The 18,677-nt window shown below is 43.4% G+C and overlaps 2 protein-coding genes across 2 annotated transcripts in view; one reads left to right on the top strand and one right to left on the bottom strand.

Annotated features, from left to right (window-relative positions):
• The window catches only part of atp11b (ATPase phospholipid transporting 11B), a 206,604-nt gene that overhangs the window by 11,580 nt on the left and 176,347 nt on the right, over positions 1 to 18,677 (bottom strand). The gene's annotated exons all lie outside the window — the stretch shown is intronic.
• LOC306926738 (phosphatidylinositol 4,5-bisphosphate 3-kinase catalytic subunit alpha isoform-like) overlaps positions 13,697 to 18,677 on the top strand; it is a 43,096-nt gene continuing 38,115 nt past the window's right edge. The window contains exons 1-3 of the mRNA XM_079506145.1: positions 13,697 to 13,782; positions 16,129 to 16,297; positions 17,023 to 17,149. Of these exons, the coding sequence (XP_079362271.1) occupies positions 13,727 to 13,782; positions 16,129 to 16,297; positions 17,023 to 17,149 (352 nt within the window). The 5' untranslated portion in view covers positions 13,697 to 13,726. The remainder of the gene's footprint in view (positions 13,783 to 16,128; positions 16,298 to 17,022; positions 17,150 to 18,677) is intronic.

Raw genomic sequence — 18,677 nt, 5'->3', positions numbered from 1 at the left:
TTACTATTTTAAAAAACATTTTTGAATAGTTCAAATAGCCAATCTACAAGCTCACAATGTGTTGATGTAGATCGGCTAGTTGAACAATTATAATGTTTTTCAAAATAGTAAAAAAGTCAAAGTTTAGTTTAGGGAAAAGGGGTTTAGCACTGACAAAAATAGGGCCCTAAATGATCAAAGAATTGTTGTAAGAAGAACATTGGGTAAAATAGATTTCTCCATTATGAGACAAAAAGTATATCACCATACAGTAGGTGTTTGTTTGTGCACATGAGAGAGCATTACTTCATTACATGTATATTCTTCAGCCAGGACTAGTAGTACAGCAGCTGTGTGGAACTCACTGTGCCGGAAGCTTCCATCGGGCATCTAATTGGACACCCTGCTGTAATGATTCATGGAACTAAAATAACACCCTTGCATGTTTGTGTTTCTGACTGCTGTCTGTGTCAGTCAGTCTTACAGTATGCCTGCCTACCTGTGTTGTCTATCTGACTATCTATCCTACCATTCTGCATGTCTGTCTGTCTGTCCACATGCTTGTCTGTTTGCCCCGCTGTCCTTCTGTCTGTCTTTTTATCACCTGGTCTGACTTTAGAACAGTGGTTATGAGCGTACATGACATTAAAAGGTTTGTGAAACACTAATGTAGAATATAAGTAGTATGCTGATTGCTGAAGTTATGAATTTGCCACACACGCTGCAGACAACGCGAGGCAGTGTAGTGCACACCGAGTGAACAGCGTAGAGTCTGTCGGATAAGTCCAGAAAATGCTCTGTCCATATGGCCCAAAAAAGCCAATTGATAGCCATGAAAACTCCAGCCTAAGCTAGATTTGGTCAATTCCACACACCTGCCATTTGATTACTTTAGTCAGTCCACTTTTCACAGCAGTGGGGCCGCATAGCTAACCTATCGTTCATTTTATGATAGAAGCGCCAAACTTTTTAGGCAATTATCATGATTTGCCACAACTCGAGTGTAAACGTACTGTTTGAAAAGCCTATGGGGAAAATTATATGATATGATATGATATGATATAGTACTTTATTGTCAGTTCACACTGAAATTTGTCTTGCGACACAGGAGCCAAGTATGCAGAACACATATACACACATTTGACATAACACAAAGAACAGAAAATGCATATGCAGAAAGAAAATTAATGGGGAATTATTTCCTGGGCCACTCGTCGTTCTGAAAGGGGGCGGGACTGTGACGCTCTATACACTAGCCAGAGGGTAAGTTAGGAAGATTAGACTAACCACTGGTGGCCATTTTGAAAACGTTGAAATGTGTGATTGCCCAATATCCAGTTTTGTTCCCAATATATCTATCAACACATCTGCCAGATTTGGCGCTTCTATCACAAAAGAAACGATTGGTCTGCTTTCATGAGGTATGCTGCCGCCACTTATACAGTCAGTTTGCACTCTTCAGACATTCTCCACAGACGTTTACACTGCACAAGGACAATGGTGCAGTAGCATCAAAACGTCTTGTATACTTTGCACCTTATTAAAAGAGGCTTCAATTGGCACAGAGGGCATGGGGTCATCTCCTAGCTGATTTATGTGCTTGGGTGGTAACATAATGAATCTAGTAATAATAATGAATAAATAATAATAATAAAAACGTCTTAGATTTACAGTATATTGTATTTCTCTGTACTGTAAAGCACCTATTTACTTACATCCTATACGCGAAAATCACTACAATTTATTTTATAATTATTATAACAACAAACAAAGTGTCTTCTAGCAATGCACTTTCAAATGTTTGTTTCTGTTTGTCTCTTTTCAAGTGGTACCGTATACGTACTGTATTATTGAAAGCAGGGAACTGCCGGGCTCAACTCAAAGTCTTCACAGTACCATGAGGACCGGTGGACCCTCGACCCATATACTGCATTTCTCCGAAATGCTGAGGAAAGCATAGGGCAAATGCATCCGTTTCTTTCTGCTGCTGCAATATTAAAAGTGTTACATACTTATTTGCAAGTGCTGATGACTGAATTAATTTGCTATTAAATATACTATTATTACAGGTTTGCTGTTGTCAAGAGTCAAAACCAAGGCTTCCATGATTCCACTACTACCCAACAATGTCCCTAAGATGCACTAGCCCTAAATAGTTTTGGGCTCAATTTTCATGCAGCCACACTGCATGTTGTATCTCTAGAATTAAATTAAAGTTGAAGTCAAGCCCAGTCTCTTAACCTCTGCATATTAACAGGTCCTCTTATAAGCTAACCAGCTCAGTGGCCTTGGTGGTTAGAGTGTCCGCCCTGAGACTGGGAGGTCGGGGTTCAATCCCTGGCCGGGTCATACCAAATACTCTAAAAATGGGACCCACTGCCTCCCTGCTTGACACTGGATTGGGGCTAAGTCCCTGCGACATACTAGCGCCATGTCCAGGGGGTGTACTTGTACATCAAGCTGCCTCACGCTACATAAACAGGAGATAGGCTCCTGCCTATGGGGCCCATGGCTCAGCAAGGCTACTTACTTACTTATAAGCTAACAGTACGTTAGGCGACAGTCAGACGAATTTTCCGGAAGTGCATTATTTGTCTATGGGACCCGGCGACTATCGGTGATAGCAGGTGAACGGCCGATAGTCGAAAAGTGGGTGGAGGAACGTCGCCCGAAAAGATAAAAATAATTCATCTTTTTGGGCGATACCGGGCGATTAGGCGATGTGTCGGCCGATGCTGTGTCGGCCGATCCCTGATTTCCGCGCCGGCCAGATTCCCGGAAAAGCTTGCCCCAGCGGCATTCTGCTGCGTGGGTGGAGCTTCATTTCCATCCACTAGCTGTCTAAAAACCAGGAAGAGACGCCGGGAGACAGCGGCTTTTGGCCGCGCATGGAAGCTCAGGTGTGCCTGCGCTGATACCGATACCAGTATAGGAAAAGATAGGGGCGTCACCTGTCAGTGGGGAGTGTTGGGCAGGAGGTGTAGGACGAAGAAAACCCAGGTGCGAAGTACGCAGGAAATGTGGCATATAGAATTGGGAGTGAACCTTGTATTTTCCTAACCAATAAGAGTGCAGAGGGGCGTCGCTCCAAATTTGATGACATCAGTGTTCTCCGCTGTGTTCTACCGGGGAGGGGAGGCGAAGGGGGGCGGGGAGGTGGGCACATAGTTTGTTGAACCAATAGAGCACCGAAGTCCTGACGTCACTGTCAGTAGAGGGCGTCAGTCCACAGGTTCATGTACTTTTTATTTGCATTGTAATCTCCATAGGGGGATTTTAGATCGCCTCATATAAGAACTGTGTTTGAAAAATAAACCGATCACCCCGGCCTTTTCACTCATATGGATATGAAGCATCGACTGAAGGTGGAAATGTACACATATACCCAAAGAGTAACAAAATACAAAACAACCCAGAGACTACATTTCCGGGTAGGGGGGGTGGCTGCATCTGCCCGTCGCACAACAGAAACTGAATGTCAATTACGTTTATTTTTATTTTATTGACATTTAATGTTTCGTGGTTAGTACGAGTCGAGTCACCACCAGCTGAGCTTACGTCAACGAGGAATCTCAGGAACGCAATGTGTTGACAGCTGGGCGTGACGTATATTAGCAGCGACATTGCCTTCATATGTAGTTTCAAGGCTTTTGCGGCCACATTAATTCCATTTTTCCAGAAACTGGCTGTATCAAATATGAATGGACATCATTAACGACGCACAGCCACTCCCCTGACAGAAAGGCTGGGGCGGTCGGTTTATTTTTCAAACACAGTTCTTATATGAAGCGACCTAAAATCGCCCTATGGAGATTTCAATGCAAATACAAAAATACATGAACCTGTGTGTTGGTGCCCTCTACTGAAAGTGACGTCAGACTTCGGTGCTCTATAGGCGTCGGTTTCCAGTGCTAGTTACAGACGTGTGTGTGGGGACTCTGGGGAGGAAGGAATCAATTTGAATAACGACTACATTGAGGAGAAAAAAGGGTCAAAAAATAATTGGCTACTCTTTTTTTTAAGTTCACACACGCACGCACTCACGCACGAACGCACGCACACACACACACACACACACACACACACACACACACTCACACACTTACACAACATATATATAATGGAAACCACTAATACGATGTAGATAGGACAAGGTCAGCTCCTTGTCTCCTCGTCCACCTAAAACAGAACGTCCTCCTCAGAGACCAGCTGCTCCTCGGACTGGAGAGAGAGTTTACACAAATTGCTCCTTATATAATAATAGAGGAGCATTAGAGATCTCTGGGGATCCAATCCAATTTCAAACTACAAAGTCAGGCTTATTCTGTGCTGCTCAGATGTACAATGCTCCTAGTTATCATTTAAAATTGTATTCACAATATTTACATGTTCTAAAATAAATGCTCTACGCACATGTCGCTACTACAAATGTCTTTCCAAATGTTTGAAAACCGCTGCTGCTGGAATGAAAGCTATAGAGACAACGTGCATTACTATGAGAAATGGGGGACAAACTATAGCCTAATTTATCTATACGACTTTGTTGAGAGTAACTGATTTAAGCTTGAAGATCTGTTGTGTGATGGGGTGTAAATTAAGCTCATCTCATAGCATCAACATCACTTCACTCTAACTAGTTTTGAGGGGCGCTAGCCCCTCCAATGCATGGCTTTCTGAAATTATGTCACGTGGCAGCTAAGTCTATGGACTTTTAATGTTTGTTTAGAGTCTAATTAAAAATAACCGGTTGCCAGCCAAGTCTATGGACGTTTGTTTAAGGCAGTAAATGACAACGTAAGACATCATTTGGCTGATATTATACTGCCCTCGCTGCGATCCTCACTTCACACGAGTGTGATTTTTTCCTAATGCCTCAATACTTGAAGACAGTGTTGTGCGACACATTGCACGACACGTCGTTGCTAAAGCTTAAATCAGGCTTTAGTCCTGACTGCCCTTCTGGTCTAGAACTAAGAGGTCTAGGGCCGAGAACATCATAAGAAGCTCCCGTTCCGGATATGAATCTGTATGATTATTAGACTGCTCCTCCAACTGAGAGCCTCTGCTTTTATTCAGTAAATAGGCCAAGTGTTCATTTTCTCCAGAGTTTCTCTTGGTGCACTATGTTGTGTCACATCAATTATAGAGTGATGAGAAGCCTATGCCTCTTTCACCTACTGTAGTCCATCTGCTCCACTGGGCATTGGATGGGGGCAGAAGATGGCCAAGACCACCGCTTCCAGCACATTTAACATTCTAGAACATCAGGGGTTGATGTTTTAGCTCTTCCTGTTTTGGACTTTGGTATAGCTTTGGTATAGCTAAGTCCAGGGGTGTAGTACAGACTATCCTATACTATAAAAGAAAAGCTATAGGCCTAAAGAATAGCATGAATTATGTTATGATTTTGTACATTCACGGTAAAGGCAGATGAGTAAGGCTGGGATCGAGGCTACGGTAAAGGTATTAGCTATTTCTGTATCTTATCCATTTGTCCCCATGCATAGTCAATGGGTATAGTGGACCTGGCAGCTATAGTGAACATGTTTTACGGTATATATGTAAAACAATCATGGACCAAACTCATACATTTGTGCCTATAGTGTACTGTACTGTTTACTGTGTCTTTTTGTATATGAACAATGTAAGAACACTTTGTGTAAGTGAAAGTCAAAATCCTCATCATAAGAGGAGTAATCAAACCAAACCAGCAATCCTCAATTTCCAACACTTTCACTGAATTGCAAAATTGTCATCATCAAACATCAACATCTATTGGAAGAGCACTATTGACTTATTTGAATGGGGGTTTCCACACGCACGCACGCACGCACGCACGCACGCACGCACGCACGCACGCACGCACGCACGCACGCACGCACGCACACACACACACACACACACACACACACACACACACACACACACACACACACACACACACACACACACACACACACACACACACACAATGTTATCAGTTAATAGCATAAAGATACATGCATGGCAACTTAATTGGTCCCCAAAAACCAAAATCACCATACACAATATCAGTGCAGTTGTGAAGAAGACAGTATAGCCTACTGATTATTGCATGTCATAGATCAGCTGTGAGGACAGCACAGAATCATGCAAACCAGATCACAATGGAGCAGATTAAAGTAATTTATGTTATTATTTGTCTTGTTTTGTTTTTTAATATCTTCTTCTATATCTATTTCATCATAAATCTAATTCATATATATATTTTGTTTTAATCAAAATCACCCCCACGTACGCCTTGAGCACTGCCATGCCCATGCATATGCCTATCAATACAGAGAACCGTAGCTTCGATTATCGATAAGAACCTCTGCATTTTGCTTCTGCACATAATGCTCGGATACTCTCACTTGTAATAAGCTATTATGTGGCGAATGCACCTCTCTATGTGTCATTTATGACGATGACAGCACAGCAGAAACAAGGCATCCAGTTTGAACAGCCAGCTATCCCTGAGTATAATCAGCATATTTCACTGGTTAGAATTGTCTCCATCCCTCCCTCCACATCAGCGAGCAGGACCGCTGACAATCGGACAATATAGCACCGCCGACAAGCATCTTCTTACCTGGCAACCGGGCGAGATAATGGCTGCTGTCATTGTAGCTGACAGGCGGCGAAGTGTAATTTCTGCAGTATTGTGCACTTTGGTAGTACGCTCCATCGCCAACGTTCTTCATCTGCAACGCCATCATCGCAGTCGCATCCCTTCGCCAACTTCTCTCTCTCTTTCTCTCTCTCTCAGTCTCTCTCTCCAAAATCAAGCGGCCAAAGCAGCAGGCTAGCCTAAACCATTAACCGCAGATCCAAGGGTTTTCACCGCACAGCGGGAGGGAGGGGGGGGGCGGGGTTCCCGGTGCAGGGAAAAATAGGAGAGTCCGAAAAAACGCTACATTCTCCCAGGCGGAACTTATAAAGCTAACACCATTGTGCTTGGACCAATAATGTTGACACATATATCCGTCCCATGCGACTGCGAGGTTGAAAAATGGAAATTCTTATGAAGTTCAGTAACAAGGCTCTGTAGACGCTCTCCTTCGATGTTGGTACAGTCCAGTTTCGGTAGCGCTGCCTGCCGCTTGCATTGGTGGTATTAATATGCACATACATTGTAATTATGTTACACCTCAGAGATGAGAGATCCTGCCCATATGCTATTTATAATGATATTGACCTTTATGCACCTATGTCTGAAAAAAATCTATTGAATTGAATTTGAAATTGTAAATTAATTAATGTGGGCAATAGGGTACCATTACCATACCTGGCATTTCAAAAGGGTAATACACGTATTACATTTGCCAAAATGTGACAGTAATATTAGACACTGACATCAGAAACTACACTTGTACAGAAAACTATGGATCAATAAATAATTATTTGATTGCCATGGACCAAAATCTCCCAGACAGCTTGCGTCATTGGCGTGCGTGCAAGGAGGGGGTTATTGGTCTATTACCTAATAGTAATAGCTACGATCAAAACATTGCATTTTGACGGTCAATCTAGTACACTACAGAATCTCCCATGTACTGTAGTGTACGTGGTGGTGTGTCTGTCTGCGCGCTGCGCGCCCGAAGCGCGCAGACAGCGTGGCTGCATTGTCGCAAGAGGAGGACAAGTTGTCCAGTCTAGCTGCGCCCAGCAGCGCAGCGCCACTGTCAAAACATCCCCCCCGGCCGGACAGGACACACAGACGGGCGGCCCCGAGGCGAGCCCCCGCCCGCCAAATGGCTCGAGCCTCCAGTCCGTAGATCTGTCATTGACCGTGCAGCACGGGGCAGGAGGAGGAGGAGGGACCGCCGCCGTCGCCATGGAGTAACGCCGGCTACTGCCACGGATCTATCTATCTGTCTGGCCGCCGAGGGAGAGTTGCAGCAGGCGGCAGGGGAGACCGAGCCGGGCGGCTTGGCTGGCTGGCTGACCGGCGCCGGTGAACGCCACCAGCAGCAGCAGCCCCCCAACCCAACCCAACCCAACCGGCCGTACAGACAGTGTATTAACCGGGCTAGCTGACTCTAAAACCAACGGTGTCTTCGTTTCAGACCACCAACATCATCTTTTGAGCCGTTTCACGCTGTGGAGTGGAACAGAGTGGATGCCACGCCAGACTAGAAGGTCAGCGTCTCGAGTGTTGAAATGATGGTCGTTCTTATTCTAGCGATGGACTTGTTTGTTTAGTGAGGGGAATGTGATGATGTGCTGCTATTCCTTTAATAAGGGGATGCCAAGGTATAGCTGTTAGCTGTTGAGCTATGTAGCAAGCTAGCCCCATACTGTTCCATCCTAACCGTTGTCTAAATATTAAAGACTTAAAACATGTCGAATTGTAATATCCTATGTAAAAGGCAGTTTGGGTTTCTTCTCTGTCGCTTAAGTTTCACAATAGGATAATTGGGAGTATAGGTTCTGGAACCAAACCAGCTAGCTTTGCTGTCTAGTGTGAATAACTATAGAGATGTGTGTGTGTGTTTGTGTTATAATTTCTCTTCTTTCTTTCAACATACAGTCATTGTTGCAGTGACAGCGTGAAGAGAAGATGGACTGAAACATGAAGGGTGGAACTGTCACACCATCAAAGTAGGAGGTAATCACATGCACAGTTGCACTAACCACCATGCACTTTTCCTCTCCCCATCACACAAACAAAACATTGAGTGTGCCTGCCTCTGCCCGGCCTGCAAAAGTACTTAAAAAAGAAGAAGAAGCTCTTTATGGAAAACAAACATCATCGAACCAATTTCACTGACCAAGTAAAAATAATTGTTTCTCATTTTGTTTAGTCAGATAGTTTTGTTGTTGAGTGTGAACCAACTGACCACAGAATATTATTTGTTTACTTAGTTGAGCCTTGGCTTCCTTTTGATGTGACAACCGACAACCTGCCAGTGCTCGCCTATAGTTGCATTTCAGCATTGAAAGTGGACTTGTGTCTAGGCCAGTGTTTCCTCAACCCCATATCCTGTGTTGTGGGGAAAGCTTCCTCCTCGGTCCCTTCGGGGTTTGCTGCATCCTGATCAGGGTCACTGCTCAGTGGGTGATTTGTTCAAACCCAGCAATTGTTTGTAGCTTTTTATTTAGTTTATGTTCTAAAATACACATTGATCCCATTCTCCTGCTTAGTTACCCCTTATTATGTCCTCATGTTTTCATCCTGCTCACAACCTCGCAATATTAACCCATTTATAAACCGGGAAAGCATGCTGTGTCATTTCATTTTTGCCTCGGCTGTTCAAAAATTTGCAGATATACAAGCTCACACAGCGCGTCACTTCGTGCAGTGCTGTGAGTTTATACATCTGCTATTTTTGAACATTTTCGACAAAAATTGTGTGAGAACTACTGATTTAGAATTAAGGCATTTTGTAGAACCGGCCTCATGAGTTAAATACATGTGAATGGGCGTGAGGAATAAACGTGATGTTTTCTGAGAAGAGTCGTAGATGGCCTATGCTCCACTGGGAGCAATGGGCCTAAGGGCCGATTCATATTCCTATTTTACCTATAGTGCCGAAATGATTTCGGCTTGTCAGAAATTTTCAGTAGCACCGAAGAGCCGACTTTAGGATGGTACCCGCCCCCCCGAACCTCAAATGACATCACATTGTAGGCTCTACAGAGCCGAACCGACTTGTGTTTTCTGTGCTGGACAACACATTTCAGCACTTGTATTACCAAATAGATACACCCCCTCCCCCCCATTTCCTCTGCTTGTACTAAAACTGTACAGCAGCCTTTCTTAAGAGACTGTGGGCCCTATTATGCATGTCTTAAGTACCAGGTCTTATTACTTAACTTAAGACCTGGAGGCGTGATCAATGCCATTTGGCTATTCTGAGTGGCCAAACAGCATTGACCACGCCTCCAGGTCTTAAGTTAAGTCATAAGACCTGGTACTTAAGACACGCATAATAGGGCCCTGTGAACCTTAATTCATAATTTGTGTTAAGGTTCAGGTTGACTCACTTGACTGTTTTGCCAGGCCTAATTCTTTTTACTGCGTATCTCACCACACTGTTTGTTTCCTCATTGTTTGAATGAGAGACAGCCATGGCGTTCACACAATAAGCTTCTGTATAACAAGGCAGCTGTCGTCATTATGACACAAGCCCTTCGAAGAACAGTTGGGAAGGGACCGGCTAAATGAATGGCAGATACGTTGTAAAATTTAGTAGACCCTCAATGTGGTCCCAAGTGTTTACCTCTAAGGGAGGTGAGTGATGATTCAGTTGAGTAGCAACTTAGCAAGCTCAGTGAACAAGACAACACCACGCTGTATTACACAACAAGTTCTGAAGTTTATGAAAGCACCATATACACTTTGGTACAGATTTGGGTTGCTTAGTTAGTTACCTGGCCTTCATGTAACTCCAAGTAGGCAAGATATTTTCAATAGCTGCTCCATTCATTAGAAATTGATTATTCAAAATATCCTCCCAAATTACATGATAAGGATCGGGCTCCATTTTCGTCACCGCTAAACCCCTTATCCCTAAACTTCTTTGCATTTTTTACTATTTTTCGAAACATTTTTGAATAGTTAAAATGGCCAGTCTACAAGCTCACAACATGTCAATGTAGATTGGCTAGTTGAACTATTCAAATGTTTTTCAAAATAGTAAAAAAAAGGCAAAGAAGTTTAGGGATAAGGGGTTTAGCGGTGACGAAAATGGAGCCCAGAAAAATGTTAAATGTACTTCAACAGTTGGGCACATGCGCACACTCTCCACACACCACACAGTGTCTTCCTGATAAAGCAGTGGTTACAATCGTACTGTATCTATCTATAGTTACACAGTACATGTAGTCAAACAAATATACTGTAGGCATAACAGGTCACAAAATGGATAAAGGTCAAGCCTAAGATATTATTATAACAAGATCTCTAGGCAACAGTATATATTTGACTACAGTTATCTAAGTATTTGACAACTGATAACTGATGACTGGTGATACTGTACATACTGTATATGTGGATAACAATCTAATATACTATTATGAGTGGGCAGAAGAGAGTGTACCTTCTTCTCTCCTTCATATCTTGTGTCAGATACTGTTGTGTTTGCAGTGCAGTAGTAGAAGAAAACAACGGTGGACATGCACGCACGCACTCACGCACGCACACACACACACGCACGCACACACGCACACAGGTCACTACAATTCAGGCAGCATGTTAAAACTATATTGTAATATATTAGTCACAGTGTGGCTCACAACATAAGCTAGCCTACATATCTGTCCAAGTTATGGCCACAGGTGTGTAAATAAATGCTGTCCTCTAAATGTCCATGAAGGTTACACTCTCAGTCTCAAGCAGGCTATATTCAACCTTCGAGTCACTATTCATCAGCTTAATCCTGGCTAGATAATTCCCTTCCCTTCCTTTATCGAGACTGCCTTACATGGGGGTTTACTCAATTTCAAATACCATAGTGCTTAATAAAGTCTGGGCACAAGACGAGAGCTCCACGTAAATCATTGAGAGAATTACTTCTCATTCCTGTGTTATTCCTCTGAATATTACGACATGCATTAGCATTGTTTATGGCCGAGGTTCAAGTCAAAACATTGCAACGTTGTAATGTTCTGAGTCAGTCCACAACACACTTTGTTCCCATCGTGTCACATGGAGTCACTTTGGTGTTGTTGTGGTCATATGACCACAACAATCAGTGATGACTGATGAGTCCGAGCTGTGTATCTAAAAGAGTTGAACCACTGATGTCCCCAGACACCCAGATATTTCCTAGTGCCTGGCAGAAAGTTCAGTGACCTGGTGACCAAAAGCAGTGGTAGCATGTTTTTTGTTTTTCCAGGCAGTATTTTTGGCCAGTGTTGCTTCACAGTGATGAACTTCAGCTCCGGGAACAAGCATACTGTGTTTCTGAAGGTGTAGACATACTATATAGGGCAGTATTATGCGTGTCTTAAGTACCAGGTCTTATGACTTAACTTAAGACCTGGAGGCGTGGTCAATGCTGTTTGGCCACTCAGAATAGCCAAATGGCATTGATCACGCAAAACACTGCCCTATATCTCATACAATATTGCAATTCATAGAGCTAGAAGGAGTGGGTATTTTTGGGTCCTAGTGTGATGTGATGTTGTGTAGTTGCTACAGTAGGTCCTCTTGAGCAATTGTTTTATTTTTTATTTGTTTGTGTAAAACTAGTATGTGAAGCCAATATTGGAAACCACTATTTCCGCTTTAATATACGTTATATTACGTTTGTACTTTGTACATACATTGGAGATTGGAGAACCAGCTCAGTGACTTTGTGGTTAGAGTGAGATTAGAAGATTGGGTTCAATCCCCCCGCCAGCTCATATCTAACCAAAGGCTGTAGAAATGGGACCCAATGCCTCCTATCCCTGCTTGGCACTCAACATCAAGAGTTGGATTGGTGTTAACTCCCTGCGACATATTAGCATCCTATCCAGGTGGTGGACTTGTACATCATAGCTGGGGGATGTACTTGTACTTGGATGTACATCAAGCTGCCTCACGCTACATAAACAGGAGATAGGCTACTGATTTTGAAGTGGATTCTACTCTAGTTTGACAGGCAGCCAGAGGATTTTCTGGAGGACCGAGTGTGATATGGTCTCTGGAGCGGGTGCTGGTGTGCAGGTGGGCAGCTGAGTTTATTGAGGGCTTTGGACTGGAGGTGATGCCATGGAGGATGCTGTTGCAGTACTCAGTAACCAGGATGTAATGATGGCATGGATGAGTGTTTCAGCAGCAGAGGATGTCGGCGAGGGCCGAAGACGGGCAATGTTCCTAAGGTGAAAGAAGGCTGTTTTGTTGATGTGGTTCACGTGGGGGAGGTATGAAAGGGTACAGGACAGGTTCTAACTATTCATTTTAATCATTTAACAGTGCCAAAGAAGAGTGAAGTTCAGTCAATTTGGTTTTTTCAACAATCCCTGAAAGGGGCAACATGATGTGGCTGCATGGTGTTAGCCTGGCTAATAAGCCAGACTAATATCACACAACACTGTCGCGGTATATTAGTCTGGGCTGGCTCCACTTGGATTTCATTTCCCGGGGGGCGGGTTCAAACATTTTCTCTTTGACGCAATTGGTCAGAGCTACTGTCAGTCAAAGGTCTCAAGCATTGAACGTCACTGTACCAAAGCCCGCCCATATTGCATACCGTGTCCCGATTGGCCCGACCTGTTCTCGGTTGTAGGAAAGAGGCGTGCTACTGAGCCTCGCCAGACCCTAATCCGCTGGCAGGCAATTTTTTTTTTGCCAACGGCTGATTCGGTCTGGTTTATTAACCAGGCTAGCATGGTGTGCCCTGCACATACTGTAACTCGCAAGGAAATGTATTTTGACGCAGTTGTACAGTATGTTTCATCTAATATCAGCGTATGCAGGGTACCCAGAACCTAGCCTGGTCCCTGGGTTTACCAATTACCAGGCTACCCAGAACCTTGTGACATACGTCGTTTATTTTAAAATTAGGTTTTACGGAAGATTAAGCAGGGCAAGGTTTGGGGAAAATAAAGCACTGTGTTAGGGCTGACTAATACATGGCTCTAATACATACAGGACAGGTACAAGTTTATTATGTACTTACAGTATTATAGACCCCTTAAATTTCACTGTGAACCTCAACACGCAAATGCAATGACAGTGTGTCTCTTCTTGTCTATTCAGGTTCTGCTCTGTGTGTGAGCTGAGGGACAGACAAAGATGCCTCCCCGGCCGTCCTCAGGGGAGCTGTGGGGCATCCACCTGATGCCTCCCAGGTACAGTACATCTCACTATACTAGCTGTGGGGCATCCACCTGATGCCTCCCAGGTACAGTACATCTCACTGTACTGTGGGGCATCCACCTGATGCCTCCCAGGTACAGTACATCTCACTATACTCTGTGGGGCATCCACCTGATGCCTCCCAGGTACAGTACATCTCACTGTACTGTGGGGCATCCACCTGATGCCTCCCAGGTACAGTACATCTCACTATACTCCCATCCTCAGGGGAGCTGTGGGGCATCCACCTGATGCCTCCCAGGTACAGTACATCTCACTATACTGTGGAGGCATCCACCTGATGCCTCCCAGGTACAGTACATCTCACTATACTCTGTGGGGCATCCACCTGATGCCTCCCAGGTACAGTACATCTCACTATACTATATTATACATCCACCTGATGCCTCCCAGGTACAGTACATCTCACTATACTCTGTGGGGCATCCACCTGATGCCTCCCAGGTACAGTACATCTCACTATACTCTGTGGGGCATCCACCTGATGCCTCCCAGGTACAGTACATCTCACTATACTCTGTGGGGCATCCACCTGATGCCTCCCAGGTACAGTACATCTCACTATACTCTGTGGGGCATCCACCTGATGCCTCCCAGGTACAGTACATCTCACTATACTCTGTGGGGCATCCACCTGATGCCTCCCAGGTACAGTACATCTCACTATACTGTGGGGCATCCACCTGATGCCTCCCAGGTACAGTACATCTCACTATACTGTGGGGCATCCACCTGATGCCTCCCAGGTACAGTACATCTCACTATACTCTGTGGGGCATCCACCTGATGCCTCCCAGGTACAGTACATCTCACTATACTGTGGGGCATCCACCTGATGCCTCCCAGGTACAGTACATCTCACTATACTGTGGGGCATCCACCTGATGCCTCCCAGGTACAGTACATCTCACTATACTCAGGGGAGCTGTGGGGCATCCACCTGATGCCTCCCAGGTACAGTACATCTCACTATACTCTGTGGGGCATCCACCTGATGCCTCCCAGGTACAGTACATCTCACTATACTGTGGGGCATCCACCTGATGCCTCCCAGGTACAGTACATCTCACTATACTTTGACATGCAAATGTACTGTGGTGCGGTGTCCTATTGCCATGTTGTACCTACAGTTGGGTGCCACCGATATTGTCCCTTATCATTTGACCCATTTAGGCCTGACCTCAAAATTTTAAAAAATCCTTCTAAATCCTCCAGTTTTCTGAAATAAATATTTTCACTATTTTTCAATATCTAAATTATAACATAATGTTTAAAACACCAAAAGGGGTTCCTGCCCAAAATGGGTTAACTGTCCTTTTGCGCAGATCACGCAAACCTCAGCAAAAAGAAAAGGACAATATCGCCTCCAACTGTACCTACCATGCATTTGATTACGATATTTGTTTGACACCGTCGCCTGTATTTTATAATGACACCATGTGTGATTGTACTGTACGTGACCTACGAGAGTTTCTTATTTTATGCAAGGAAACACCTATCTCCAATGATTATTACCTGGCGCTGTTTACATTGTAAGCAATACAACTGTCTGTGCCACTGTTGAACTAAGCTATCCATCATTCTATTGTTATAATGACACTTATACAACTTGATGAAACAACAATATACTGTATAAATTAGTAATGCCCTTTATCAAACAGGTTTCTTTTCATTTTAGTGGTAGCAAATTATTTCTTGTTGGAATGTCGTTGGTTACTTAGACCTTTTCTTTTGTTTTCTTCTTCTTCTTTCAACGATACAACGATAATAGTGATGACCGAGAATGAGAAAATAAGATTGCTGTCGTCCTTCGTCCCCAGTAGTTCAATGTTCTGGCCAGCCATTAAAGTCGTTTTCTGCTATATAATGTCGCTTCCCTGCGGAATGCACTTCCCGTTGCAGTCAGAAATGCAGCATCACTCCCAATTTTTCCGCCGTAGTCTGAAAACCCACCTTTTTCAGACTCCATCATGGCCCATAGCACTTACCCTACCCCCTTAGATAGCACTTTTGTAGACTTAGATAGCATTTGATACAGACTTATAGCATGTTATGTAGACAGCACTATAATTGCATTCTATGTAGTCATAGCACTTCATAGTACATATGTATAGCATAGTATAGTATATATGTATAGTTTATATGTATAGTTTCATTATATAGATATTCCACTGTTACGTTCTTAGCTTACGCATGTTTCATGATAAATACTTTTTGTGTATGTGATGTATTGCCATGCTTTTGGTTCTTGCTTAATGTAAGTCGCTCTGGATTAAGAGCGTCTGCTAAATGCCTAAATTGTAAATTGTTCCCTGCAGGATTCTGGTTGACTGCCTGCTGCCCAACGGCATGATTCTGACCCTGGAATGTCTCCGCGAGGCCACACTCATAACCATCAAACACGACCTGTTCAAGGAGGCCAGGAAATACCCCCTCCACCACCTCCTGCAGGAGGAGGCCACCTACATCTTTGTCAGTGTTACACAGGTAGGGACTTTTCATTTATTGCAATGTGAATTTCAATTAATCTCGGCATTGGTTTATTTAGGCCTGACGTCAAAATTTTAAAAAATGTCTTCTAAATTTCTTTTTGTTTTCTGAAATACTAAAATTTTTTCTGTATCAGTGGTGCTCCATATTTCATGTCAAGGACCCCAAAAATGATATGTAATTGGCCACCGACCCCCATCTGAAAATATGTTATTCCAGGAACCCCTCAGAAGCAAAGGTTTTAGTTAAAAACGTTCGCTCTGAAAGAATATATATTATATTTATATATATAAGAGTTGTGCCGCATTTTCACGATTTTTCAAAAATAGCAGACCTACAAGCGCAGAGTGCCGCGCTATGAGCTTGTAGATCTGCTATTTTTCAATAGCTAAAGTATAACATAATGTTTAAATCACCAAAAGGTTTTCCCGCCCAGAAGGGGTTAATAACGATCGTGGGACACTTTACACAGCTGGTTGTTACTTCCGGTTCACGGCCCGGTAATGTTTTGCCTTCAAAATAAGAGTATGCACTGAAAGGATTATGCCACTGACGAAGGATTAGTGAATTAACCGTGGCACTCATTGAGTTAAGAGTGAAGTTCAGATGTCGTAGCAGCTGGCTCTGGGTGTGCACTAAATATCTGCAGTGATCTTGAAGTATTTCTTTTTTTGCTTCAATGAAAATATTGAATATGAAGAAAGTGTTTGCTGTTGCTGCAGGAAGCAGAACGAGAGGAGTTCTATGACGAGACCAGAAGGCTGTGCGACCTTCGACTCTTCCAGCCCTTTCTCAAGGTCATCGAACCCGTTGGCAACCGAGAGGAGAAGATCCTCAACAGAGAGATTGGTAAGACACGCTTCTGGTCTCATCGCACACGACTGTGGCTCAGGAGGTAGAGCAGGTCGTCCAATGATCCATGGGTCGGCGGTTCGAATCCCGGCTCCTCCTGTCTACATGTCGAAGTGTCCTTGGGCAAGACACTGAACCCCAAATTGCTCCCGATGTGCTGGTTGGTACCTTGCATGGCTTCCGCCGCAATCTGTGTATGAATGGGTGAATGTAATGCACAATCTATGTAAAGCGCCTTGGATAAAGGCGCTATATAAATGCACCATTTACCATTTACATGGAATCCATTTCAAAGAATAGACACCCGCACACCATCTTCACTAGCTCAATACAGAAGAAGGTTTAATTTTAAAAAGCCGCGTTTCAATACAAAGGCTTTTCCTCAGCTATCCTACGTCTTGGTACCAAAACGTTGCATGTTTAAATGAAAGTTTCTTCTCATAATTGAGCAAGTGAAGATGGTGTGCACGGGTCTGCTCTTTTTTAACTGTTTGCGGCTACTCCACCAACAAACCTGTCACAGAGATTTTATTCAGTGGTGCGTAAGACTTTTGATTACCTGTCACATGGAATATGGGTACCATGTGACAGGTAATCAAATGTTTGCTGTAATCAAAAATTGATAAAAAATGTTAGGCCAAGCTTGCAGCAGGGAATTTCAAACAAAGGGATATGCAATCTGATGAGATGTGCTGTACACGTCTGACCATGTGGACTTGGTAGAGGATGACAGAACGAAAGTCTTTTCTTTTGTGAGGCCAGGAACAATATATTTCCCATTTCCTAATTTAATTAAATTTTTTATAGAAACTCACTTAACCCATTATGGACGGGAACCCCTTTTTGTAACTATACCTTTCAGGGCGGCAAAACCCTTTTGGGGTAGTTGTTGCTATGTACATACAGTATATACTAGCAACATAAAGTTTTGTAATTTTTTTGGTAAATATTTGAAGCTTTTCAGAACACTTAGGTCAGGACTTAGAAGGCGTTTTTTAGAATCGTCCTAAATTGAAGTTCAAGTTGTTTATTCTCTCATGCACACACAATACAATACAATACAGCCAGTATAGCAACACTGACGTCAAATTATATTACTCCACGCTTATACTTCTCCAAGCTTCTCAACAGTATGAACTCCCTAGTTGTAGTTTGGCCTCAGATTCAGTTCCAACTAACCCTGGAGCAGCTACAACCACAGTTATATTTAGTATCTGGCGCCTAGCTGGTATAACAGCTTAACGATGATATTGACATCGTAACGGGGTGTAATCCTAATGGCTTCTAAAGCAGGGAGGATTTTCTTGTGCAGCTGAACTGGAAAAAATGCCATAGGTAAGAGATTTCACATTTTCAGTGTTTTATAAATGCTTCCAAAAACAATGTGAAGCACAGAAGAAAACACATTTTGACCATATTGAGTAAGGCCTGAATGTAAGAGCAAAATATGTTCTTGAAGAGTGCTTCAAGTCTTTTTTTGTCGAGTGCTTTTTTGTGTTGACTTTGTCGTTTAGTAGTGTGTTTG

This window comes from Electrona antarctica (genome assembly GCF_951216825.1).
Source record: "Electrona antarctica genome assembly, chromosome: 7".
Classification (NCBI taxonomy): domain Eukaryota; kingdom Metazoa; phylum Chordata; class Actinopteri; order Myctophiformes; family Myctophidae; genus Electrona; species Electrona antarctica.
Note: the sequence above shows the minus strand (reverse complement) of the source record. Positions and strands in the feature narration are given on the sequence as shown.